General features: G+C 49.8%; 1 protein-coding gene across 1 annotated transcript in view; it reads left to right on the top strand.

The window, feature by feature from the left end:
- TBC1D22A (TBC1 domain family member 22A) overlaps positions 1-26,294 on the top strand; it is a 414,384-nt gene that overhangs the window by 13,620 nt on the left and 374,470 nt on the right. Inside the window, 3 exon segments of the mRNA XM_031656180.1 lie at positions 16,755-16,811; positions 17,730-18,070; positions 21,613-21,789. Of these exon segments, the coding sequence (XP_031512040.1) occupies positions 16,755-16,811; positions 17,730-18,070; positions 21,613-21,789 (575 nt within the window).

Here is a 26,294-nt window from a genome sequence, read left to right as displayed (position 1 = left end):
GATCTGGGAGGAAGAAAGGTTCAGAGACAATCACGGTTTTATAGAACTTAGGACAGGATTTTCCTGCTCATGTCTGGGGCCTTGGGAGTTGCTTTATCGAGGTGGAGGAAGAGCACAGAGTGCCGCCTCTTCTGTTTTGGGACTGGGTCTGGCCGCTGCCAGGTTCTCAGGTTTATCGATGGTGCAGGAGGTGATTCCTGCATGGCCACAGCTGCCTCCTGGAAAGGGCTGGTAGAGGATTGTTGGCTGTGGGCTCCATTTTGTTTTCTTTTAGAATTAATCTCTATATTGAGTTAGTTTTGTGTTCCAAAACCAGTCACTAGAGCCACCGTAGCAGCTTGTGCGTCAGCCACATGTGCCTTCCTAAGCCGTCATGCTTTTAAATAGCTCATAGAAAAGGCCACCTTAACAGCAGCTTGGGAGCTTTTAAGCGGGTGTTGTTACCTAGCTAGGTTTTGTCGTGAGGAGATGTCCTGTATTCTTGGAACTGAATTCCTTCAAAGATATGGTATGCCTTTAAATGCTTAATCGTTCAAGTGTTTGCATAGTGAGGAAGAGAATTAAATGTAACAAGCAGTTACGGGATGCGCTGTGTTTGCACGCGAGGCCCTGGGGTGCGTGCAAAGGTGAGCCTGGTGTTACTCCTGCTACCGAGGGACTTCCGTTTGCTGAGGGAGACAGACCAGCCGGGAGCTTCTGCCGCAAGGATGCTGGTGCCAAGCGGGCCGTGGAGGGGCCAGGAAGCCCTGTGGCAGCATGGGCAGGGAAAGGGGAGTTTTCACTGAGGACATGAGATGACATTAAAGTGGACTTTGAAGGTTACCTGGGGTGTGGGGGCGTGTTCTGTAGTCAGGGGCTGCGACAAGGCCTTCTTGGCACAGGGTGGCTTGAACACAGCCCAGGTAAGGAGGAATACAGGGTGTGTTTGGGAACCTGGTGAGTCGCTGGCTACCTGAGAACAGAGGTGGAAGGAGTGGGCACAGCTGCGGCTGTGTGGTGGGATGCAGGTGAGGGTCAGTGTTCAGGATGGTGGCTGCAGGAGTTTTGGCTTCAGGCTGTTTTGTGTTTGGAGCTAGGGAAGGTTTCTGAGCAGGGGCCACCTGATCAGACCTCCTGCTACCATTTATTGACCTCTTACTGTGTGCTAGAGACAGGGGCTCAGGTCAGGGAGCTGACCCGAGATTGCACGGGTAGGACGAGGCCGGCCAGGAAGTAGGGTGAGAACCATGGCCATGGGGAGGAGAGAGAGAGAGGAAGGGGACTGTCAGGAAGTGTTTGCAATTCATTTAGTTCAGTAGATGTTCAAAATGGACCCTGTGCCACACATTGCAAAAGGTGGGAAAAGAGAGCCCTCCCGAGAGGGGGCGTGTGAGCCGGGAGCGGCAGGAGGGCGCTGCACAGGCCTCATGGGACCTGAAAGCATCCGAGTTCTTCCCCAAGGTCTGTAGAAAGACCTTGAAGGATGTTCAGCTGGGGAGTGACCCGTCCCCTGATGGGCACAGGACGGCAGAGCTGAAGCCAAACCCAGGGGCAGCTGGTGTAGCCGTTGTGTTCTTCTTGGGAGGAGGGGATGGGCCAGGGCCAGGGCTGATGGACAGGAGAGGAGGGATGTGTGGGAGGTTTCCAAGGTGACCTAGAGGAAGTGGAGACTGTGGGTGGGTGGTGTTCTTCAGGGAGGAGACGAGGCTGACCCTCATGTTGGTGGATTGCAGTTCTGGAGGTGGTCACAGGAGATACATGGGCAGAATGAGAGAAAATGGAGCCCTGATTTAAGTCAGTGGGAACAGAGGGTTTTCTTTTTTTCTTTTTTTTTAGTATAGGTCTGCCCCGTGCAATATTTGGGACATATATAAGAAACTCTTTATTTCCCTAAAATCCAAATTTATTTGTTTATTTTATTATACTTTAAGTTCTAGGGTACATGTGCACAACATGTAGGTTTGTTACATATGTATACATGTGCCATGTTGGTGTGCTGCACCCATTAACTCGTCATTTACATTAGGTATATTCCCTAATGCTATCCCTCCCCGCTTCCCGCCACAGTAGGACCCGGAGTGTGATGATCCCCTTCCTGTGTCCAAGTGATCTCATTGTTCAATTCCCACCTGTGAGCGAGAGCATATGGTGTTTGGTTTTCTCTTCTTGCGATAGTTTGCTGAGAATGATGGTTTCCAACTTCATCCATGTCCCTGCAAAGTGTATGAACTTGTCCTTGTTATGGCTGCATAGTATTCCATGGTGTATATGTGCCACAAACAGGGTTTTTGACGCCAGGACATAGGCCAGTGAGAGCCAGGGGCTGCCAGGAGAAGAGGGCTCGAGGGAGAGGTACAAGGCAGGGACCAGCACGTTGTCTATTTTCGTGTGACTGGTAGAGAGTGATGTTGTCCAAGGGTGGGGACCGAAGAGTGGGTATGGTGAGTGGCCGGTGGGCCACAAGTGACTTTTGTGGGGGACCCATTGACGTGAGGTGGTGGATTCGTGGCTGAGAGTTGGCAGTGGTTCTGCTTGGAGGCACATGTTTGAGAACCATTTACTCGGGTGGAGGAAGGCAGGAGAGAGCATGATTTTTCACAGGAGAAGAAAGGAGGACTGAGGACTTGGCTTTGGGGAGCAGAGTACGGAACACACAGAAGAGTCTGGGGCATGTGGAGAGGCTGGCAGGAGGCAGAGGAGGGAGCAAGAAGAAAGAGCTCAGTGTGGTGAGTCCCGAGGGGAAGCCGGGCAGGGCCAGGACTGAGTGAGAAGCAGCAAGAAGGAGAGAGAGGGGGAGTGGGACTCGGTGATGGCTGGCTGCCAGGATGGCGGAGCCGCGCGGGAAGTCATGCATCACTTGGCGACGGGGACGCCTTCTGAGAAATACGTCCTTAGGTGATTTTGTCCTTGTGTGAACATCACAGAGCGCGTTTATACAAACCTAGGTAGGGTCAGTACGGTGTCGCCTGCTGCACACCTGGGCTGTGTGGCACCGTCTGTTGCTGCGAGGTTACACGCCTGTACAGCATGGTACTGTTCTGAATACTGCAGGGAGTTGTCACACAGTGGTTAGTATGTGTGTATCTGAACATCTCTGAATATGGAGCAGGGATAGTACAAATACAGATAAACGATGAAGTGGCATGCTCGTGTAGGGCGGCCGGTGTGACTGGCGCTCGCAGGACCGGACGTTGCTCTTGCTGTTGGTGGGTTGGTGAATGGAGGGTGAGTGAACGGGAAGGCCTGGGTCGTCACTGTGCATTGTGTAGACGTCCTGAACACTCTGCATTTAGGCTACGCTAAATTCGTGAAAACACCTTCTTTCTTCAGTAGTTAATTAACCTCAGCTTGCTGTGACTTTCAAACTTCGCAAACGTTTTGATTTTTTAAAAACTTTTTGACTCCTTTCTATTATGACATAGCTTAGAACACAAATACATTGTACAGCTGTACCAAAATTTTTTCTTTATATCCTTAGTAAGCTTTTTTCTCTTTTTAAAATTTTTTATTTTTTACTTTTTCAGCTTTTAGTTAAAAACTAAGACACAGACACACCCATTAGCCTAGGCCGACACAGGGTCAGGACCATCAGTGCCACTGGCTTCCACCTCCACATCTTGTCCCAGCGGAAGGTCTTCGGGGGCAGTAACATGCATGGAGCGGTCATTGCCTTCTTCTGGAATGCCTCCTGAGGGACTGAGGACTTGCCCGAGGCTGTTTTACAGCTTTTTTTTTTTTTTTCTTAATAAGTAGAAGGAGCATACTCTAACATAATGATAAAAAGTATAGTACAATAGGCTGAGCACAGTGGCTCACGCCTGTAATCCCAGCACTTTGGGAGTCCTAGGCGGGCAGATCACCTGTGGTCAGGAGTTCGAGACCAGCCGGGCCAACATGGTGAAACCCGTCTCTACTAAAATACAAAAATTAGCCGGGCATGGTGGTGGCCACCTGTAATCCCAGATGCTCAGGAGTCTGAGGCAGGAGAATCACTTGAATCCCGGAGGCAGAGGTTGCAGTGAGTCGAGATTGTGCCATTGCACTTCAGCCTGGATGACAAGAGCAAAACTCTGCCTAAAAAAAAAAAAAAGAAAAAGTATAATACAATGAGTACAATGAATACATACATAAAGCAGTAGCATAGTTGTTCATTATGATCAAGTATCACATACAGTACATAATGTATGTGCTGTACTGTTATAGGACTGGCAGTACAGTAGAATTGCTTGTATCAACATCACCACAAACAGGAGTATGCTTTGTGCTACGATGTAACTTTGGCTGTGACATCACTAGGTGACGAATTTTTCAGCGGCATTATAGTCTTACAGGACCATGGTCCCATATGAGGTCTGTTGTTGACTAAAATGTCATTATGTGGTGCTTGACTGTACTTCTCTGTGTTGGACAGTTTCTTTTTTTTTTTTGAGATGGAGTTTTACTCTCATTGCCCTGGCTGGAGTGTGGTGGCACAATCTCAGCTCACCGCAATCTCCACTTCCCGGGTTCAAGCGATTCTCCTGCCTCAGCCTCCTGAGTAGTTGGGATTACAGGCGTGCACCACAACGCCCGGCTAATTTTGTATTTTTAGTAGAGATGAGTTTTCTCCATGTTGGTCAGGCTGGTCTCGAACTCCCGACCTCAGGTGATCCACCCGCTTCAGCCTCCCAAAGTGCTGGGATTGCAGGCGTGAGCCACAGTGCCCCGCCAGGACAATTTCAAAATACTTCCATTTCCTTCGTGTTTTCTGTTTTCTATAATAAATACGCATTGCTTTTGTTATGTGAGGGAAAAAATTTTTGTAAAAATGCTGTTTCCAAGACCTATTTGCAGAGATGTCCATTTGACCCAGTAATTGCCTCAGCCCCTGCTGGGTTCTCAGTGCTCCGAGGGCTGTGAGGAGTGTGACACGAGACAAAATGTAGCAGGGAGTTTGTGGCCCAGAAGTGACACCACATAGCTGGGAGCCTTGCGGGACAGCATGTGCATTACTGCCAGAGTGGTGTGGGTGTCGGGGCGGGACAGCCCTCGGAGACCCTCTGGTTTGGGTCTCAGGCACCACATCTTTCTGCTGTTGACCCTTGGGGTGGGCACGAGTTTCAGATTATGCTGTGGACGGAGTGGATGGTGGAATTGTTTACCGTTGTCAGAATGGTTTTTCGTACATTTTCCTTCAAAGCTCATACAGTTAATTTCCTTGGAAAATTTACTTCTGAACATATTTTATAAATCTGGGGAGCATCGCCGTGTGTTGGAATGAGCCGAATGGTAAATTCAGTTGCTAATTTGAGTACGTATTTCCGAAAGCTGCTATTGAACCCTAAGGGGGCATTGAATGATGACTGTGCTTGGAGAAGAGAGGTTGATTAGCCATAAAATGAATTTGACTAGATGACTTGTCTGTTTACTTCATATATGTGAAATACAGAGAAGCATTTAATCGTAAATGTTTCATTTCTTTTATGATTCCGAGAACATTGCAGCTGAATTTATTGCTTTTCCATACTTTTATTTTCTTTCACTCTTCCCTATTTCACTCTCCAGTGCTATTTTCAACCACTGCTGTTTAACCTTCAATTAAAAAAAAAAGCTGTTCTGATACACCATCAGGTTTGTTTGTTTGAAAAAAAAGCTGTTCTGATACACCATCAGCACCTTGGTGTAGAGGCTTCAGATTCAAACCAGAGAAACATTCTGCGGAATCTGCTGGGGAGAGCTGCCTCCTGTCAAAACCCAGTGCCCTTGCAGCACTGGCTCGAGTCGCTCTGTTCCTCTTGCCTCTGACTTGTCTCTTCCCGCTTCAGAGTCACCTGTGTCCTCATGGATTAGCCGCTTTTGTGAAGGCAGCCTGAGGACAGGGACTCTCGCTTGTTTACTGTCAGCTTTCCGCGACCAGCCCGGGGCCTGGTGTGGAGCAGGTGCCCAGTCAGTGTTTGTTGAGTGACTTGAATGGAGAAACATAACACAGTGTAGTCAGTAGAAGCTGAAGGCTTCTGTGTTTCATGCTGCTGTCAAGCGAGAACCAAGTGGAGGCTTTGGCTATCCACAAGTAGATTTTCAGCAAGTATTTGATTCTCGTGTTTTGTTTATTGTTTATTTAAATTCAAGGTTTTCTGAGTCATGTTGTAAAGACAGCTCTGGGCACAGTCCTGAAGAGATGGTGTTGATTTCAGGGACCCATTCTCTTTCTCTTGGGCATTTCCCTCTGCTCCGACCCCCACAGCTGACCAGTGTTTCCAGCCTCTTCCTCCAGCCTGTTCTCATGCTGTGACCCCTCCCCCCTTCTCCCTGGAGGTGCCCTCCCAACTTTTTTTTTTTTTTTTTCAGACAGGGTGTCACTCTAGCCCAGGCTGAAGTGCAGTGGTGCGTGATCTTGGCTCACTGCAGCCTCGACTTCCTGGGCTCAGGTGATCCTCCCACCTCGGCTTCCTGAGTAGCTGGGACTACAGGAGCACACCACCATGTCTGGCTAATTTTTATATTTTTTATAGAGACAGGGTTTCACTACATTGCCCAGACTGGTCTTGAACTCCTGGACTCAAGAGATCTGCCCACCTTGGCCTCTCGAAGTGCTGGGATTATAGGCCTGAGCCACCATGCCCAACCCCAGTTCTTGTGTTAGACCTTAGTTGACCTGCTTCCCTTGCCATGGGTGTCCTCGGGTTCCCCTCACGAGTGGCAGCATTGCAGTTGCGTCTCCTTGTGCCTTGTGTTGAAAAGGTGAGCTTTGGCCACAATCCTGAGGGCTGTTGTTGGGGAGAGCATGGGGAGGTCTTTTTGGTTGGGGGTCTTTTTCAGGGCCCAGCCCCTTGGGGCATCTCTCTGCCGGCCCCTCCCTGGCCTGCCCTGGGGTGTCTTGTCCCTCGTGCACGTTGTTCCACTTTCACCTGCGTGCGGCCTCTGCTGTCGCGGGCTAGAGCCTGTGACCCTTTGTCAGTGTTTGCTCATGTGCTCTTCTGTCTGAGGGCCCCGGCTGTGTGTGTGTAGGATCAGTGGGATGTGTATCCATTCGACCAGAACACCCAACTAATGGCCCCTGCCTTTGCTCACTGCCAACCGGTTAGCCCTCCTCAAGTTTGGGGGTGGTGAAATCTGTCATTTTCATGTGAAGCACATGCTGAAGTGTGTTGTTTTGTGGTGATTGGCACTACAAACTTGTCATTCATGGTGGGACAAGTGAACTTGGACTTCTTATTTTTTTTGAGATGGAGTCTCAGTCTGTTACCAGGCTAGAGTGCAGTGGCATGATCTCGGCTCACTGCACCCTCTGCCTCCCGGGTTCAAGCAGTTCTCCTGCCTCAGCCTCCCGGGTAGCTGGTACTACAGGCGTGCGCCCCCACGCCCGGCTAGTTTTTGTATTTTTAGTAGAGATGAGGTTTCACCATGTTGGCCAGGATAGTCCCGATCTCTTGACCTCGTGATCCGCCCGCCTTGACCTCCCAAAGTGCTGGGATGACAGGCGTGAGCCACCGCGCCTGGACTAATTTTTGTATTTTTAGTAGAGACGGGGCTTCACCATGTTAGCCAGGATGGTCTCGATCTCCTGACCTCATGATCCGCCCGCCTTGGCCTCCCAAAGTGCTGGGATGACAAGCGTGAGCCACTGCTCCTGGCCGGGCTTTGGCCTATTTAAAGGTTGAATGAATAAGACGGGTCAGCCATCTCGAGCCTTCCCTTCCATGACGTACCGGCCTTCCTGGGACACAGTGTGGTCAGGGAGGGGGCCTTTCCTGTCCTGCCTTCCATCTTTATAGAGATACCACTTACGTGCCACATTGTTCGCCCATTTAAAGTGCTTGCTGTTTTTAGTATATTCATAGTTATGCAGTCATTACGACAGTCAATTTTAGAAAAATTTAATCACCACAGAGAGCAAAGCTGTACCTGTTAGCATTCACTTCCCATTCTCTCCTCGCCCCCTTGGCAACCACGGGTCTACTATCTGGATGTTGCATGTCAGTGGAATCATACAGTGTGCGGCCTTTTGCATCTGGCTTCTCTCAGCTTCATGTTGTGAAGATTCACCCATGCTATGTTGTGTACCAAGACTTCATTCCCTTTATGACCTAATATTACTCCATCGTGTGGTTCGGCCATGTTGTGTTGACCCCATTCATCAGCTGGTGGACATTTGCGTCCACTCTGTGGCTGTTATGGATAATGCTGTACGAGGTTTTGGTATGGATGTGTATTTTCGTTTCTCTTGGGTATCTACCTTTGAGTGGAATTGCAGGGTCACGTGATAACTCCATGTAACCTTCCGAGGACCTGCCGAGCTATTTTCCACAGCAGCTGCCCATTTTTCATTCCCACTAGCAGTGTGTGAGGTTCCAGTCTCTGCATCCTCACCATCACGCTTTAGCATCTTTTTAATTTCTGCCATTCTGCTGGGTGCGAAGTGGTATCCCATGGTGGTTTTGATTTGTGTTTCTCTGATGGCTAATGATACTGAGCTTACTTTTTGAAAGACTTCTGTTTGTAGTATCAAAAGAATGGGGAGACTTAGAGTTATCAGCAGTGTGCCCCCAGGAGCCCTTCATGTTTTGACCCTTCTGGAGAGTGAGGCGGTGCTCCAGCAGTGTGCCCGTGTCCAGGGCACGCACACCTCACCTTCACAGAGCCAGAGCGATCTTTAAAAAACTAGAAAGCGTTTCAGCCATTCGGAAAGGGCACACAGGCTGATGTAATACAGAAGGCACCGTATCTCCATCCGGCACGGGAAAGAAGACAGTGCACACACACAGTTGAAGCTGCCGTGGGGTCTTTGCCTGAACTTAGCCACTCCCCAGACCCCTGTTCTGAGTTTTGTATTTCCATTCCCATGTGTGCAGGAGTTCTTTTTAACCACTCATATATGTATCAAAAATGATATACAGTATCATTTCGCCTTTAACATTATTATTATTATTTTTTGAGACGGAGTCTTGCTCTGTCGCCCAGGCTCGAGTGCAGTGGCACGATCTTGGCTCACTGCAAGCTCCGCCTACCGGGTTCAGGCCATTCTCCTGCTTCAGCCTCCCGAGTATAGGCGCCCGCCACCTCACCAGGCTAATTTTTAAAATGTTCTTAGTAGAGACAGAGTTTCACCATGTTAACCAGGATGGTCTCGATCTCCTGACCTCGTGATCCGCCCGTCTCTGCCTCCCAAAGTGCTGGGATTACAGCCGTGAGCCACTGCACTCAGCCAAAACATTTTTATAAAGGATGTCACACTGTCAACTTGCTCTCCTCTTCACTGTTCTGTTTATGACATTTATCTGTATTGGTTCTGGTGGTTCTAGTTAATTCCCGTCTGCTATGCGTAGTATTCCATCATATATATGTATTCTGGCTTACGCATTATTCAGTCAATGGGCATCTAGGTTTATCTCAAAAAGTTTTTTTTTTCTTTGTTAGCATTCTAGACATTGCTGAGCTCATCTCCTGTGTGCTTGTGCACGGGTTTTCCACATTGTCAAGTGAAATTATGTCATATGTATCTGCTTTTCATAAGGAATCACAAAGGTTCTCTTTAAAACAGTAGATGGCTGCAATGTTTCAAAGCAGTATAATTCATTAAGAAGTTTATTGACTAATATACTTTTTTTTTTTTTTTTTTGGATACAGAGTCTTGCTTTGTTGCCCAGGCTGGAGTGCAGAGGTGCGATCACAGCCCACTGCAACCTCCAACTCCTGGGTTCGTGTGATCCATCTACTTTAGCCTCATGAGTGGCAGGGGCTACAGGTACATGCCACTGTGCCCAGCTAATTTTTTGGTAGAGATGGGGGTCTCATTATGTTGCCCAGACTAGTCTTGAACTCCTGGTCTCAAGTGATCCTCCTGCCTCAGCCCCCCAAAGTGCTAGGATTACAGGTGTGAGCCACCATACCTGGCCAGTTAATATGCTTTTTTTTTTTTTTTTTGGACAGAGTCTTGCTCTGTCACCCAGGCTGGAGTGCAGTGGCGCGATCTCGGCTCACTGCAAGCTCCGCCCCCCGGGTTCACGCCATTCTCCTGCCTCAGCCTCCCGAGTAGCTGGGACTATAGGTGCCCGCCACCACGCCTGGCTAATTTTTTGTATTTTTAGTAGAGACGGGGTTTCACCGTGTTGGCCAGGATGGTCTCGATCTCTTGACCTCGTAATCTGCCCGCCTCAGCCTCCCAAAGTGCTGGGATTACAGGCAAGAGCCACTGCGCCCGGCCTTAATATACTTTTTTAAAGACAGATTTCGTTATCTGAAATGAGCTACATATTCTTTTAAAATATCTTTAGTTGAAGTCTGCTTTTCTTTTTAGCTATGCAGAAACAAATAAAAGTGCAATTTTGGTAAGATAAAATGGGATTCCTTTAGTCTGAGCTGAACTTTGTTGGAACATTTTTTGTTTAGTAAACACAAATGGTTTGCCTATGAAGAATTTATGAATTTCCGGCTGTCCTGGGAGGAAAAGCCTGTGGCCTGTGATAATGTGACAGAGACTGTTTTTAAAAGGACGTGCAAATAGCCCTTTTAAGTAGGCCGAGATGTATGCTGGTTTTGAGCAATAGAGATACATTGGGGAATGATAGGAAGAACGTAAATGTTCATATAAAGAGAGATTGATAATATTGATGACTGTGGCCTGGCATGGTGACTCACGCCTGTAATCCCAGCACTTTGGGAGGCCGAGGCGGGCGGATCACGAGGTCAGGAGATCGAGACCATCCTGGCTAACACGGTGAAACCCCGTCTCTACTAAAAAAAATACAGAAAAATTAGCCGGACGTGGTGGCGGGCGCCTGTAGTCCCAGCTACTCAGGAGGCTGAGGCAGGAGAATGGCGTGAACCCGGGGGGCGGAGCTTGCAGTAAGCCGAGATTGCGCCACTGCACTCCAACCTGGACGACAGAGCGAGACTCTGCCTCAAAAAAAAAAAAAAAAAAAAAAAATTGATGACTGCTATTCGTAGGCCACGTCACAGTGTTTGGATTGCTGTGATATATGGTTATCTCATTTTATACGTGTTCTTCTTCCCATTTCCAGGAAGAGAAAACGAAAATTCAGAGTACTTACTTGGTTAAAACTTTACCAGCTAGTAAGTGTTGGAGCAGGACCTTGAACCTGGGCCTTTTGATTGTTAAACCTGAAAGCTTTTTCTACCAGTGTCAGAGAGACGTCCAAGACGTTTCAGGGAAAGGACATGACAGATAGATTGTGCTTGATCTAAGCAGGCTGTATCTTTTTTTTTTTTTCCCCCTGCATAGAGCAAGCATTTGATTCTGCTGATAGGTTTTGTGGGTGAGAGATTCAGATGGGGCACAGTGGGGATGTCTTGTCTCTTCTCCATGATGTCTGGGGCTTCACTAGGAAGACTGGAAGGCCGGGGCTGAAATTATAAGAAGGCTGATTCACTGATTTGTCTAGCGGTGATGCAGGCTGTCCGCTGGGCCTTTAGCTGGTGCTGTGGGTTGTAATGTGTACATATGGGAGATCCTTGTGGCTAATTTTGGTGTGTTCAGAGAATGGGTAGCTGGGTTCCAAGAGCGGGAACCCAAGAGGGCCAGGTAGAAACTGTGTTGACTTAAAAAAATGACAACATCTTCCCCGAGATACGGATACAACACAGTTCACCCATGTAACTTCACACACAATAGCCTTCACCCATTTAAAGTAAATAACGCAGTGGTTTTTTAGTGTCTTCAAAGAGTTGCGTAACTATCACCACAATCAATTTTAGAGAATGTTTATTGCCTCTAAAAAACCTCGTGTGTCCTGTAACTATCACTCCTGCCTTCCTCCCTGTTCTGGTCCCCAAGTTACCACTAATCTACATTCTCTGTATATAGAATTGTCTGTTCTAGGGATTTCAAATAAATGGAATAATATAATGCACGTTTCTTTGGTAATTGTCTTCTTTCACTGAGCATAATATTTTCAAGATTCATCTATGTTGTAGCTTGTGTCAGTACTTTTGTTTTGTTTTGAGACAAGGTCCTGCTCTGTTGCCCAGGCTGGAGTGCAGTTTTGCGAACATGGCTCACTGCAGCCTTGATCTCAACCTCCTGAGCTCAAGTGATTCTCCTGCTTCAGCCTCCCATGTAGCTGGGACCACAGACATGCATCATCATGCCTGGTTGACTTCTTGATTTTTTGTAGAGATAGAGGTCTCACTTTGTTGCCCAGACTGGTCTTTAACTCCTGGGCTCAAGTGATCCCGCCCGCCTTGGCCTCCCAAAGTTCTGAGTGCTGGATTATAGGTGTGAGCCACCTCCCATCCTTGCCTTGCTCCTGAGTTTAGGGGCAATATACTCAGCCTTTCACCACTAAGTATGGTGTTAACTGTGAGTTTTTTGTAGATATTCTTATCAGGATGAAGATTACCTTTGATTCCTGGTTTGTTGAGAATTTTTAGAATGAAGGAATGTTGAATTGAATCATATGCTTTTTCTGTATCTATTTAGACGATCATGTGGTTTTGTACTTTATTCTCTTAAATATAGTGTATTGCACTAATTGATTTTTGTTTATTAAACAAACCTTGCATTTCTTGCATAAATGCCACTTGATTGTTACACATAATCCCTTTTCATGTGTTGTTGGATTTGGTTTGCTAGTGTTTTGGGTTTTTATGTATATATTCATAAGAGACACTGGTCTGTAGTTTTGTTTCTTCGTGATGTCTTTGCTTGATTTTGGTATCAGGGTAGTATTGGCCTCATAGAATGAGTTGGGAGGTATTACTTCCTTTTCTAGGTTTTGGAAGGGTTTGTGAAGAATTGGTATTAATTCTTCTTTCTCTATTTGGTAGAATTTACCAGTGAATCCCTCTGGGCTTGCACTTTTCTTTGTGGATAGTGTTTTGATTACCAATTTAGTCTCTTTATTTTCATTTTTTATTTTTTTGAGACAGGGTCTTGCTCTGTTGCCCACACTGGAGCACAGTAGTGCCATCATAGCTCACTGTAACCTCGAATTCCTGAGCTCAAGTGATCCTCCCACCTCAGCCTTCTGAGTAGCTGGGACTACAGGTGTGTGTTCCCATGCCCACTAGTTTTTTGGTTTTTAGTAGATAAGGTCTTGCTCTGTTAGCCAGGCTGATCTTGGACTCCTAGGGTTCAAGTGATCCTCCCACCTTGGCTTCCCAAAGATTACAAGCATGAGCCAGTGTGCCCAGCCTCTAATTCAGCCTCTTTACATGTTATGTATCTAGTCATATTTCCTCTTGCTCCTTGAGTAAGTTTCGATTGTATGTATCTTTCTGGGAATTTGTACATCATTTTATCTAATTTATCTTGTTTGTTGGTGTACAGTTGTTCATAATATTCTCATAATTATTTTTATTTCTGTAAGGTTGATAATAATGTCTTCTTCCTCATTTCTGTTTTTTTTTTTTTTTTTTTGAGACGGAGTCTCGCTCTGTCGCCCAGGCTGGAGTGCAGTGGACGGATCTCGGCTCACTGCAAGCTCCACCTCCCGGGTTTACGCCATTCTCCTGCCTCAGCCTCCCAAGTAGCTGGGACTACAGGCACCCGCCACCACGAGCCCGGCTAATTTTTTGTATTTTTAGTAGAGACGGGGTTTCACCGTGTTAGCCGGGATGGTCTCAATCTCCTGACCTGGTGATTTGCCCGCCTCAGCCTCCCAGTAAGACTGGGTTTCTATACTCCTGTGGCATGCTCTTGCAGGAATTATCATGGAACGTTCAAAATGCCAGTGGAAGTGTTGCTTTGTGTTGCTTTTGTAAGTAAACTGTAAGGGCCTGAATAGTTTGGACTGTATTGTGCTTATTTTGGCCTCCCCAGTGCCCTGAGAGTCAGTATTGAAAAAATGTGTGTTAAATTTTGCTGAAAAATCTTAGACTATAACAGTAAACATTTGGTATAATTAATATATTGTGCTGCAGGCATAGGAATGGGATACTGAATAGAAACTGAGTGGGAAGCTGAAAAATGACCTAATGTAATATTTTAATGTTAAAAATGATATTCTCGAATATCATTTCACTGGGTGAAAGGAGAGGTTACTTAATCAATGACATTTGAACTCTTTTTCTTTTAAAAGTTTCCTACTAAATGCTATATAGCAAAATAAAATAAATTTTAGGTGGATTGAAAACGTTAGGATAGGAACAAGCCCTCTAGAAGGATGAAGCTAGCACGCAGTGAAATGTTTGTGCCCTCTTGGAAGGGCTGGGCCTTTCCAAGTGTCGTCCCCAAAGTGGAATCATGAGGAAAGGACACAAGAGTGGCTCAGCCTCCCAGACCAAGGAAAACAGATTGGCCACCGCCTTTCTCTTTCTGTCACTGCTCTAACAAGTCATCACAAACTTACTGGCTTACAACAAACATGGTATCTTAGACTTCGAGAGTTTGCAAGTCTGACGTGGGTCTCACTGGGCTAACACCAAGGTGATGGTGGGGCTGGTTCCTTCTGGAAGCTCCAGGAGAGAGCGTTTTCCCTACTCTCTCCAGCGCCAGGAAGCCGCCCACATTCCTTGGTGTATGGCCCCTTTCTCCAAACGCTATATTGCATTTCTGTGACCTTTGGTGGTCATGTCTCCCTCTGGCCACAGCCGGGAAGCTTTTCTGCGTTTGAGTACCCATGATTAGATTGTGCCCAGCAGGATAGCCCAGGATGGTCTCCCACCTCCGGGTTTGTGTTCTTAATTGCATCTGCAAAGTCCCGTTTGCCACGTCAGGTGACACAGTCACAGGTTCTAGGCGTTAGGATGTAGACATCTTGGCTGGGGGCCGTTATTCTGCTGACCACACCACCGGAATGACTAACAAGGAATGGTCTGTTTACAAGGTTTCTTTTGCAAAGCAGTAAGAAAGTGGTGAGCACCTCATTAGAAAATGGACAAAGGGTGTGAACAATTTACAAAAAGAAGAGGTACAAATGAACAAAATTAGAAAAAAATGTTTTACCTCACTAATGAATGAAAAGGCACATAGCTGACACGGAGACCACTGTTCTCCTGTTGAATGAGCAGTGATGTGTGGTGTCAGACTCTGCTGGTGGGATATGAGCCACAGCTCTTTGGCAGTGTGGACCAGCAGCATTTTTAATGCGTGCTTTATGTCCCAAGCTTTCCATTTCTAGGAGTCTATCTTCAAGAGGTTATCATAGTTGTGTGCAAATATTTGTCTCCAAATATCTTTATTACTTTTTTGTAATCCCCGTTGTATTTTATTTTTTAGAGACAGGGTCTCACTCTGTAACCCAGATTGGAGTGCAGTGGTACATTCTTGGCTCACTGCAACCTCCACCTCCCAGGCTCAAGCGATCATTCCCACCATATTTTTTGTAATCACTTATTTTATTTTTTTGAGACGGGGTCTCAGTCTGTAACCCTGGTTAGAGTTCAGTGGTGCAGTCTTGGCTCACTGCAACCTCAGCCTCCCAAGTAGCTGGGACCACAGGCTTGTGTCACCACGCCCAGCCAATATTTTTATATTTTTTGTACAGACACGGTTTCGCCCTGTTGCTCAGGCTAGTCCTGATCTCCTGAGCTCAAGCGATCCACCCACCTCGGCCTCCCAACATTGCCAGTATTGCCATCAACAAACAGAGATTCGTTTGTTTCATGTGTCTGGTAGTCTGTGGTGAGCAGCGCAGGGTTGGGCAGCAGCTCAAAGCCATCGTAGTCCCATGCTCTTTCCCGCCTGTCTGCCCTGCTGCCCTTCATGGTGGCATCTTCCGTCACTCATGCACGATGGCTGAGGTCCCAGGCCTCACCTCTGTGTTCCAGGAGGAAAAAAACGGAGAGAAGCTAGGGACCAAAGGGGTGCTAGGTAAGCCTGTTTTCTTTTTTTTTTTTTCCCCAGAAAAGTAAAAACCCCCATTTATTTCTTGCTGGCTGTGAGAAATAAATGTGTGTCACAGGGCCAGCCGTGGCTGAAGTCAGCCAAAGGAGCAAAGGCTTCTGGGTAGAGGTTGATCAGTCAACCAACAGTGTCCGCCATGTGGAGTATTTCATTTCCATCGGTTTTCCAAATTTGCTCTGATGAATATAAGACTTTTATAATAAAGACTTTTATAATAAAACAATTAAATCTTTTTTTTTTTTGTTTTTTTTTGAGACGGAGTCTTGCTGTGTCACCCAGGCTGGAGTGCAGTGGCTCAATCTCGGCTCACTGCAACCTCTGCCTCCTGGATTCAAGCCATTCTCCTGCCTCAGCCTCCCCAGTAGCTAGGATTACAGGTGTGCACCACCATGCCCAGCTAATTTTTGTATTTTTAGTAGAGACGGGGTTTCATCATGTTTGCCAGGCTGGTCTCGAACTCCTGACCTTGTGATCCGCCCACCTTGGCCTCCCAAAGTGCTGGGATTACAGGCATGAGCCACTGCGTCCAGCCCATTAAATCTTTAAAAAAATTATATTTATCTTTTGCAATTCTGCATTCAGTTTCAGACAAAATGATGGCAGTTGAGAATTCCCAGATGGGCGTTTCTTGGAGTTTTTAGTCTGTGGGCAGAGTCTGCAGTTTCTTCATTGCACTCCCAGACACCCTCATCACCGTGTGGATGCCCGAGGGTCTGTGGTGGTGCTTGTTGGGCTGAGGCCTATTCTCAGGGAGGGGCTGAATGCCCTGCTTGTGTGGGGTGTGGGGTGTGGGCTTGTATGGTGCCATTCATCCCTTCTGAACTGGGCCCTCAGGACCCCGGGTGGCTGCAGGGAGGCCTGCAGCAGCCAATGAGAAGCTGCTTCCTTCAGTCCTGTGGGTTCCTGGGAGCCCACCTTTTGGCTAAGCTGGTGGTAGGCTCTTGGGAAGGCAGGAGAGAGGCTCACTGGTTTTCTATTTCTTTTCCATCAGCATCCAGCATGTGTATGGCGCCCAGCACCCCCCCTTTGATCCACTGTTACATGGCACGTAAGTGACGTTCCAATCTCACTTGGCGTCTCGGCTCTGATGTGGGAGGGCTGTGGCAACCCTGGTCTTCCTGCTTCCCTTCTGCTCCCAGGCATTCCTGAGGGAGTAGAGTGGTTTCTCATTCAGCCACACTGATCGAGCAGTCGCTTTGTGTGAGATGCTGCACACCCCATGCTTCCCATCCCAGTGAGGACGGTGGCTGTGGGAGCCACAGCCTGATGCGGGGAGGCGGGGGAGCCCTGGGAAGAGCCAGGAGCCGGCATCCTTTAGCCACGGGCAGCCTGGCTGCAGGCCATTCATGCTGGCTTGTCCTTTCCGCTCCTCCTTCCCACATTCTCCACCGGCTGCTGGAGCCCGGCCCTGGCCTGTCCTGGCCCCTCCACAGCAGGCGGGAGCACAGGGTGTGGGACTTGTGCTTGACTGGTGTGGCCCTGCAGGACTGCACCTGTCTGACGAGTTTCTGACATGAGGTAGGGCCGGTATTGTGTGTTGTCATATTTTGGGGGAATGTTGTTTAAATGATCGTGTCTTCAAATCCGTATACCACAGGCCCATACCCTGCACAGGCGCTCCTGGCCCACACCCCCACTGCTGGGCAGGAGCCTTACTGGGACTCGGGGAAGGTGCCACTGGCCAGAGTGAGCTGGGCTGGATCTGCAGGGCAGCACCATGTGGCCCTGTGCCTCCTCCCAGGTGGCCTTGCTGGAGCCCCCTCCCCTCCTGCCACTGAGTCCTCATGGGCTTCACCTGCTGTGCTCCTTTGGCTGCCTCTGTGAATTGTGTTTGCTTTTTCACTCACTGTTGCTAGATCGAAGCTGAAAACTTCTATGCCTGTCTTTTCACCTGGGAATTCTTTCCTGGCTGGTTTTGGGTGAAACCTTCAAGCATGTACGAGTAAAGACCGCCTTTGCATTGCAGTTTGCTGAAGTCCACGGCCAAGATGCCGACCACACCAGTGAAGGCCAAGAGGGTCAGCACCTTTCAGGAGTTTGAGAGCAATACCAGTGATGCCTGGGACGCTGGGGAGGACGACGACGAGCTCCTGGCCATGGCAGCGGAGAGCCTGAACTCCGAGGTGGTCATGGAGACGGCCAACCGGGTGCTGCGTAACCACAGCCAGCGGCAGGGGCGGCCCACGCTGCAGGAGGGGCCGGGGCTTCAGCAGAAACCCAGGCCTGAGGCAGAGCCGCCCTCACCTCCCAGCGGTGACCTCCGGCTGGTGAAGTCTGTCAGTGAGAGCCACACGTCCTGTCCTGCAGGTATGATGGGAGGACTGAAGAGATGATCTGGGTTTCTGGGCAGGCTAAGAAAATGGCCAGAACCCACTCACTGTGGGAGAATCAGTGGGTTCCCGTCCTCATTTGCAGCAGGCTCCCTGGCCCATGAGAGCCCTTACGGTTCTCTTCCAAGGGTAGGGGAGCGGCCTGCGCTCTATCCTGGGGCCCCCATGTGCTTTCTTCTGTCCTAGCTAAGCGCGTCTCTCCTCCGAGTGGAGTGGAGGCACCAGGCTGTTGTGGGCCAGCCGTGAGAGGGCCATGGAGGAGCAAGCACCTGGGGACACTGTCTCCCTCCTAACTCCACCAGCTTGCAATGGTTCCATGGGTGACATTGCCAGCCTGCATGTTTAGGGGCTGGCCCTCTAGGCAGCTTACAGGATTCCTGCCCGGGGTGCATACACGTGGGCTCAGGTCCGAAGCGGCTGGGAGTCTGACTTTTGGGTCGGCCACATTCGCATTCTGACCCCCTCGGGTGGGGTCGTGTCTGGGGCCGTGTGCATGGCACTGGTGCGCAGCAGCTGTTCCTGAGGCTGTTTCTGTGGCTGCCGCTCTTTAGGTGTTACAGGCCATCACGTCTGTGATGGAAAAGCCGCACGGTCATGTGATGAACCCACCGTGGGCCCCGGGCACTGTTTTCAGAGCTTGGGATACCCCACTGGACAGACTGAGGTCCATCTGTGCCCTGTGGAAAGTCCGTTCTGGTGAGAGGGATGGATGCAGCACTGCCCACAGCCAGCAAGGGGGCACAGAGTGTGCTGGGAGGCAGCAGGTGCCATGGTCAAGAGAGGCAGAGAATGGGGTGGGAACGCGGTGGCTGTGAGAGCAGTGGTGAGTGAATATCATCTTAAACGAGGAGGTCAGGGTGTCCTTGCGTGAGCAGTGCTGTTGGGAGGCAGGGCTGAGGGGCAGGGGCGAGGGCTAGCCGGGGCGGCCACAGGCCCTCATAGGTACCTCCCTCCAAGGTCTTCTGGGGGCTAGGGTGCTCTCCCCACATTTCCAGCTGGGAAGATGGAGATTGTTAGAAGAGTCTGAGGTAACCCTGCAGAACTAGGTTTCATACCTAGGTCTAGTTTTTAAAACCACTTTCCAGGAATTGGTTAACTTCTAAAATGTTACAGCTCTCATTAGTTGAGAACGCTGTGCGTGATTTCATTTGATCAGTTTTCTTTTTGGAATCTAATAAATTTTAAAGTATTTGAACTTGTAAGTGGAAATCTGGTGATGGCCTTTGCGGGAGGCTTGGAAACCTGGTGACTGACTGAAGCATGCACTGACCGCCTCCTGCAGGCCCATCCTGGGCAGCGCCCTTCAGCCTGGGCAGAGTCGGAGTTGGCAGGATCCCTGACTTCATCTGCTCATGGAGGGTGGTGCTGACATTGAAGCTCTGTGAGCCTCTCAGCACACCGCCCCCTACCCCCAAGATTCAGGGTGCTGTCAGGCTGAGAGTGGCCAGGGCCGCAGGACCACACTGTGTGTGGCTGGGGGATCTGACAAGAGGCAGGCTCAGGCTGCGACCAACCGGGGTCGGGGAGCTGTGGGATGTCACCCTGGGATGGCCTCATCCTGGAAGAGCCAAACAAAGGATGCTCCAGACAGCTTGCACTGGGAGAAGGGAGCCTGTGACTTCATTGCCTTGTGCCCCCACCGCCTGCCTTGGAGTTGGCCACTTTTCCGGTGTTTGCTTTCTGGGCAAGACTTTTTTGAGCACTCCAGTATAGTAACGGTGATACCATATATTGATCGTTTACTGTGCGGCAGGTACCGTATCACGTCTCTGTGATACTAAACTCATTAAACTTTGCAGCAACACTAGGGCATGGACTTGTGGGCCCTGCTCAGGACTGAGTGGCCCTTTCCGTGTCCTGATGAAGCCACATCAGTCATTCCTAAGGATCGCAGGGAAGTCCAGCTGAGCACCTTTAATTCTGGGACTCGGTGCACAGCTGCTCTTCCTGCTGAATGTTGATTCTGAGGAACTGTCAGTGCTGCTGAAGCAACAGCCTCTGAAGGAGGGACAGGGGCACTGTTACCCATGGTCCTCCCCTCTGCCCAGGTGCTCGTTCTCAGCCCGCCCTGCGGTAAGGCCGGCAGCGGGAACTCTGGAGCCAGATGCCCCGGCCTGGGGCCCCAGCCCACTGCTCGGCGTGCGGCTGCTACAAAATAGGAATCACAGCAAGGGCACTGAGGCTGCTGGGAGGAGATTCTCCCGGGGGTTGGGGGGTGTCAGGGAGAGTGGGCAGCGGGAATCGGGGGAAGAGACAGGGCGGTACTCTGAAGTCTATGCCCCCACTTTAGCACTAGACTTCGCTGGAAATTTAACTGGACCACATTCTGCCCGGAGGCCATAGGTTGCTTGGCTCCTGGATAGCCTGAGGGTTTCTGTGTGAATTCTTTTCCCCCACCCCCAGGTTATGAGGAAATGGGGGCGCTGTGTGGGAAGGAGGGCGCGGGGGAGTGCGGCTCCTACCTCCTTGCTCCCGGCTGCTGGAGTGGATGTCAGCCGGTCAATTGCAGCATGTGCTCCGGCTCCGTTTCCTGGAGTTTATTTTTCACTCTAGTTTAATTTTCAGCTTTTGAAAGATGAGATAGCTAGACAGGATTTAGACCTAGGAGTCTGGCGCCTTCCCCAACCTCTTGCTTGTTGGTCTTGGGTGGCCGTGTTGAGTGACCTGAGGGCCTTAGGGTCTTCCCTTGGGCTGACCCAGTCCCAGGTTGCTAGGTGGGACGTGCTGTCTCACCTCCTGCTTAGGCCCCTGTGGGCCTGTCCATCTTGGGGGTCAGCGACGCCTTGGTGGGCAGCAGCAGAGGGCGGGAGGGAGGGCGGGCAGCTTGTACTCTAGTGCCACCTCGGTCACTGCCTGTGGTGGGGTCTGGGAAGGTGCCATTCCTTACTTGTCTGGCTTCCTTTGTTTCCTTGGGATGAGGGTCCCTGTGGGACCTTCCTCCCAGGGCACTGGGGAAACCCAGGGAGGGCCAGGCAGGTGGCGGGTTGGGCATGCCCTTGAGACAACAGGTGAGTGCCCTCGCAGTGCCCTGGTTCCTGCTGTGTCCCCACCATTGTCTCCTGTCCTCAGCGCCTCTGCAGGCTTTCTCCTTTCCCTCACGGTAACTCGTGGACTTGCCCTCTACGCTCAGGCCTGGCTGACCTGGGAATACCCTCCTGCACAGACCCTCTGGGTCGTGTCACCTGGGAAGGCCCTGATCCTCCACCCCAGGCAGTGGTGGGAGCCTGACCGCCAACACAGCCCGAGGGATCCTGGAGTTTTCTGGCTGTCTTTGTGTTGCTTTTATGCGAGGTGCTCGATTTCATTGATGACTGATACTCTGCCAATGAGGCCAGTGAATTTCAAAGGTGTCAGTTCTATGTTACCGCTCAAGAAACTGAGGTCCCCAACTGCTCAGTGATGGGAAGAAGGGACCACTGTGACCCGACAGCGTTCACAAAGAGACGGTGGCACAGCCAGGAGGAACATGCGGTCGAGTGGAACGCCCTCACCTTCACCCCCGTTCTCTCACCCCTGCAGAAAGTGCCAGCGATGCCGCCCCTCTGCAGAGGTCCCAGTCTCTCCCACACGCGGCCACCGTCACGCTGGGTGGCACATCTGACCCCAGCACCCTCAGCAGCTCAGCGCTGAGCGAAAGAGAGGCCTCCCGGCTCGACAAGTTCAAGCAGCTGCTTGCCGGCCCCAACACAGACCTTGGTAAGCACCCTGCCCTCTGGAGGACACACACAGACATTTCTTGCCGTTTCTGAAATAGATCACATCTTAAAGGATTCTGTGTGGGCTTAGGTAATGCACACGCTTCCGTGTGTAATTTGCCTTGCAGGAAGGTGAGGAGTTCACGTAATATTTTCAAGTCAGTAAGTCACTAAGGTAGTAGCAATTTGTGCTGATAGTTGCCTCTAGATATGTTTTGTTAGTGTTTTTCCAATGCAATTTGAAAATGTATTTTGCGTTCCTTTTGGTTTTCTTTTTTTTTAAATTTGAGACAAGGTCTTACTCTGTCGCCCAGGCTGGAGTGTAGTGGTGCAATCATAGCGCACTGCAACCTGGGTTCAAGCAATCCTCCTGCCTCAGCCTCCTGAGTATCTGGGACTACAGGATTGTGCCAGCACGCTCACCAAATTCTTTAAACAATTTTTTCTAGGGATAGGGGTCTCCCTGTGTTGCCCAGGCTGGTCTTGAACTCCTAGGCTTAAGAGATTCTCCTGCCTCAGCCTCACAAAGCACTGGGCTTTCAGGCGTGAGCCGCCGCGCCTGGCCCATTCTGTTTTCTTGTTGTCCCAATTGCAGTCTTCATTATTGCCGCCCTTGGTGAGCCCTTCGAGGCTGGCCAGGTGGACATCCTTGTTGGTCATAGTATTCTGAAGACGGTGGCTCATGGAGGCGCAGCGCTGGTGACCATCAACTCGATCTGCTGGTTTTGTACCTTCCTGCCCTGGGGCTGGCAGTCATCAGAGGGTGACAGGCTGTGAGCCCTGCAAGGGGCAAGGGTGAGGCTGGGGCAGAGGGGCAGGCCCGCAGGGCAGAGCACAGTCACCAGCGTGACTCTTCCTGTGCGAGTTGCTTCCAGGCACACGCAGTGTCCCTGTGGACTGCCGTGGCCAGGCTCTGTGGAACGCACTTGCTTTGAGTTCTTCTGGTGGCATTCCTGCTGAATCCATGTCCTTCCTTTCCGTATCTCATCTTTGTGGAGCACCACTCTGGCTAGGCGTTTGCTAAATGCTGGAGCTCTCGGGAGGACTGGAATGTGGCCTTGGTCATGAGATTGCTTCACTGGGGGGACAAACCTGTATCAGACAGTTACGGCCAGTGTCACTGTGGCACTCCGGAGGTGCAACGCCTGGCTTGGCCAGGAGGTGGCGAGTGGCGCACGCGGATGGGCCGCCGGGAGCCACGCAGGAGCCGTGCAGGGGCCATGCAGGAGCTCGCAGCATCTGGGCCTTCATGCTCAGGCCCAGGGCAGGGAGAGGGTTTCTGGGCAGAAGCAGCGGTTCAGAGGGCACGGCTGGAGCTGTGTTCCCGAGACTGGGGAGGGCTCTTGGAAGGTCTGTTGGCAAGGAGGACATAGCTCTGCGTAGCGTTCTCAAAGCGGGTGGTTGTTTCTTCCTTATGTTTGTTTTTTTGAAACAGCAACACTTGCATGTGTTATAACATGACACAGCACAGCAGGGTTTGTGTGAAAATGAGGCCTGTCCCAGCCTCCACCTTCCCTTCCTTTCCACAGTTCCAGGTGTCTCCTTCCAGTGATGGCCCATGCATGTGTTGTTTTAAACATTTTATGTTGATGCAATTCAAACTTGCAGAACAGTTGGCAAGGATAGTGCCAACAACTCCCATATGCTCTGCACCCAGAATCACCAGTTGTTTACATTTGCCCGTTACCGTTCTGCATGTGTGTGCCTGTTTTTGTGTGTGTGTGTGTGTGTGTGTGTGTATATATATGTATTTCTGAACCATTTGAGAGTCAGTTGGAGATACATCCCTTTACCTCTAAAACCTTCGCTGCCTATTTCCTAAGCACAAAGACATTCCCTCAGTATCATCACAGCACAGGTATCAAAATCAGGAAATTGAACATTGACACAGTACTATTTTACACTTTTATTATTATAATCCGCAGTCCATAGTCACATTCTGCCGGTCGTCCCCGTAACGTCCTTTCTCTGTTTTTTTCTTAGCTCAGACTCCTGTGGGGGACCACGCGTTCCATTTGGGTGTCACGCTTCTGTCTTCTCCATCAGCCTGGAGCAGCAGCCTTGCCTGTCTCTGCGTTTCGATCTTGACACTTTAGCAGAGCACAGGCCAGTGTTTTTGTGGGATGTCCCTTGGTTTGTGCTTGTCTAATGTTTGCCCACGGTGAGATTCTGGTTGATAATTTTTGGCAGGAACATCCCTGAAGGGATTTGTGTTCTTCCTGGTCATCACAGCGGGGCACGTGGTGCTGGTGGGTCCTCGCATTGACGTGGACTCCGATCACTTGGCTGAGGTGGCGTCTGCCAGCTCTTTGCGCCGAAGAGCTCCCCTTTTTCCTTTGGTGATGAAGTGTTCTGTAGAGGGACGCTCTGGGGTCTGTGCATTTCTACGGTGTTTTTCTTTCTCCCCTTGCACGGTAAGGGTTGTGCACCTCACTTTTTAAAGGAATGATATATTTTCCCGTGGTGTATGTGGAGAACCGCCTTAGTCTTTGGAGTGTCCTGTAACATGCCATCCTATGGACGTGCCCCACTTGACTGCACCAGCCCCTGCGGATGGGCAGACAGGTTATTCCTAACTTGCTATTATTACAAACAACTCGAGAACGTTTCTTCAGGCACCTGAACCTCCTTCTGTGATGGTGACGCTCACAGAGCATCCCTAGCCATGGGCGAGGCCAGAAGGCAGTGTGGGGGATGACTCTGATTTCGGCTAGAGCACCGGGTAGGTGGAAGTGTCACCCACCAAGACAGGAGATGAAGGTAGGTCGTGCTTGCAGGAGTAGAGTCTTGTAGTTGATGGATTAGCCACTTCCTCTCCTAGCATGCCAGCGCCCCTTCTCTGCTGGCTCTCGTGCCTCCAGGGTGGCGCGGGGATGCAGAACCACGTTGCACCTAGGAGAGCAGGTCCTGGAGCCAGGCTGCCTGTGTGGAGAGCTGGCTCCACTGGTTACTCGCCACGTGACCTTGAGCCAGCTTGGTGATGATCTTGCATCTCAGAGTTCTTGTTTGCGTGATAGGCATGACGAAAGCAGTGCTCATTTTGCAGTTTGAATGAGATAGTACGTATAACGTGCTTAAGAGAGTGCCTAGCACATACTAAACACTCAAAAATGTTAGTTATTTTTATGGTGGTGGTTACGTTCATTTGAACTGGCCTTTTTATCTTTTTATCTTCTCACTTGATTTTTGCACTGCTGACGTATATGGTCACTTTTGTAGTCATTGACGAGTCAGGTGACTTACAGATGTTGTCCTGGTTGTGTCCTGTGGTTTCCAGCAATAGGCAGGTGGCGGAGAGACAGCTGATGAAAGCAAGATTTGCCTGATGGGAACCCTGTGCTGGGCCAGGCTCTGAGTACCCACCTGGAACATTCTGGAGGACTTTGTAATTGAAGCAACTTTTGGAAATTAAAATCATACTTAAAAGTAAAGCTTTCAAGACTTGTGGGAAGATGGGAGTATGTAGGGCTAGATTTTACCGTGTAAAAATCAGGTTATTTTGTTAGGTTGAGGGGACTGTGGGTTTTTCTCTTTCTTTATAATTCTATGTAAATATCACATCTAAAACCAAAAAGCTCAATGCAGAGCTTTCAAAGTTAAACGATTACTGCATTTGCATTTAATAGCAAGATAAAACATCGCCAGTAAATTGCCTGTTTTTATAAGGCAGTTGAGATAGCTTTGGAAGACCGTGGAATGTACTGTCTTCACATTGCATGAAAGACATAAGTGGCAAATATTTGCCAATGTTGGAGAAGCAAACCACCGATGTGAGGAGTGCCTACAGAAATGAGTGTACCTGCGGAATATCACTGTCCAGCGGAGTGCTGTTTCTCTTTGTTTAGCTTACACTCTGTTATGAGCCTGGGGATGAAAGTAGCAAATAGAACTTAACAGCTCATTTTGCTCTTAGCATTGGCTCAATATTTACTCACACAAAGATTGCCTACTTTGAAGCCCCAGAAAATGACACTCATGTTGGTCACGTGTGTCTGGTAAATGGTAGTGCCATTTGGTAGCCTGCAGTACATGCAGTTTCCTGAGGGCCGTCTAGAGCCCGCCATCTAGAGCCCCCCAGTGGGGCCTTGGAGGGCAAACTGTGTGTGGAGCTCAGCTCTGGCCCTCAAGGCTTTCAAACAGTAGGACAGAAGGCATGACTATGCTTCTGTCAAGGAGTGGGGCCAGGCCACGGCCGTGTTCCACTTCCCCCGAGGGGTGAGCACCCAGTCTGGGCTGTATAAGAGTGTGCCGATAGATGGAGGTCAGCAGGAGAGGGGGTTTGGGGGTTGGGAGGGCATGAACAGAAGTTTGGAGCCGTACACCTCGGGAGTACTAATATGAGTAGATGCCCCCTTGGTGTCCATGGCGGGAGGGCAGCCCTGAAGGGGCCTGGGCTGTTGGTGACAGGAGGAAGCAGGTGTGGCCTTGGGGTAGACTCTCAGTGTGATGGCTGGCCGTGTCCTTACTCATGAAGTGGCTGAACCTCCCTGTCTCGTCAGCTGTAGA

This window comes from Papio anubis, chromosome 16 (assembly GCF_008728515.1).
Source record: "Papio anubis isolate 15944 chromosome 16, Panubis1.0, whole genome shotgun sequence".
Lineage (NCBI taxonomy): Eukaryota > Metazoa > Chordata > Mammalia > Primates > Cercopithecidae > Papio > Papio anubis.
This window is presented reverse-complemented; position numbering and strand designations above follow the sequence as displayed.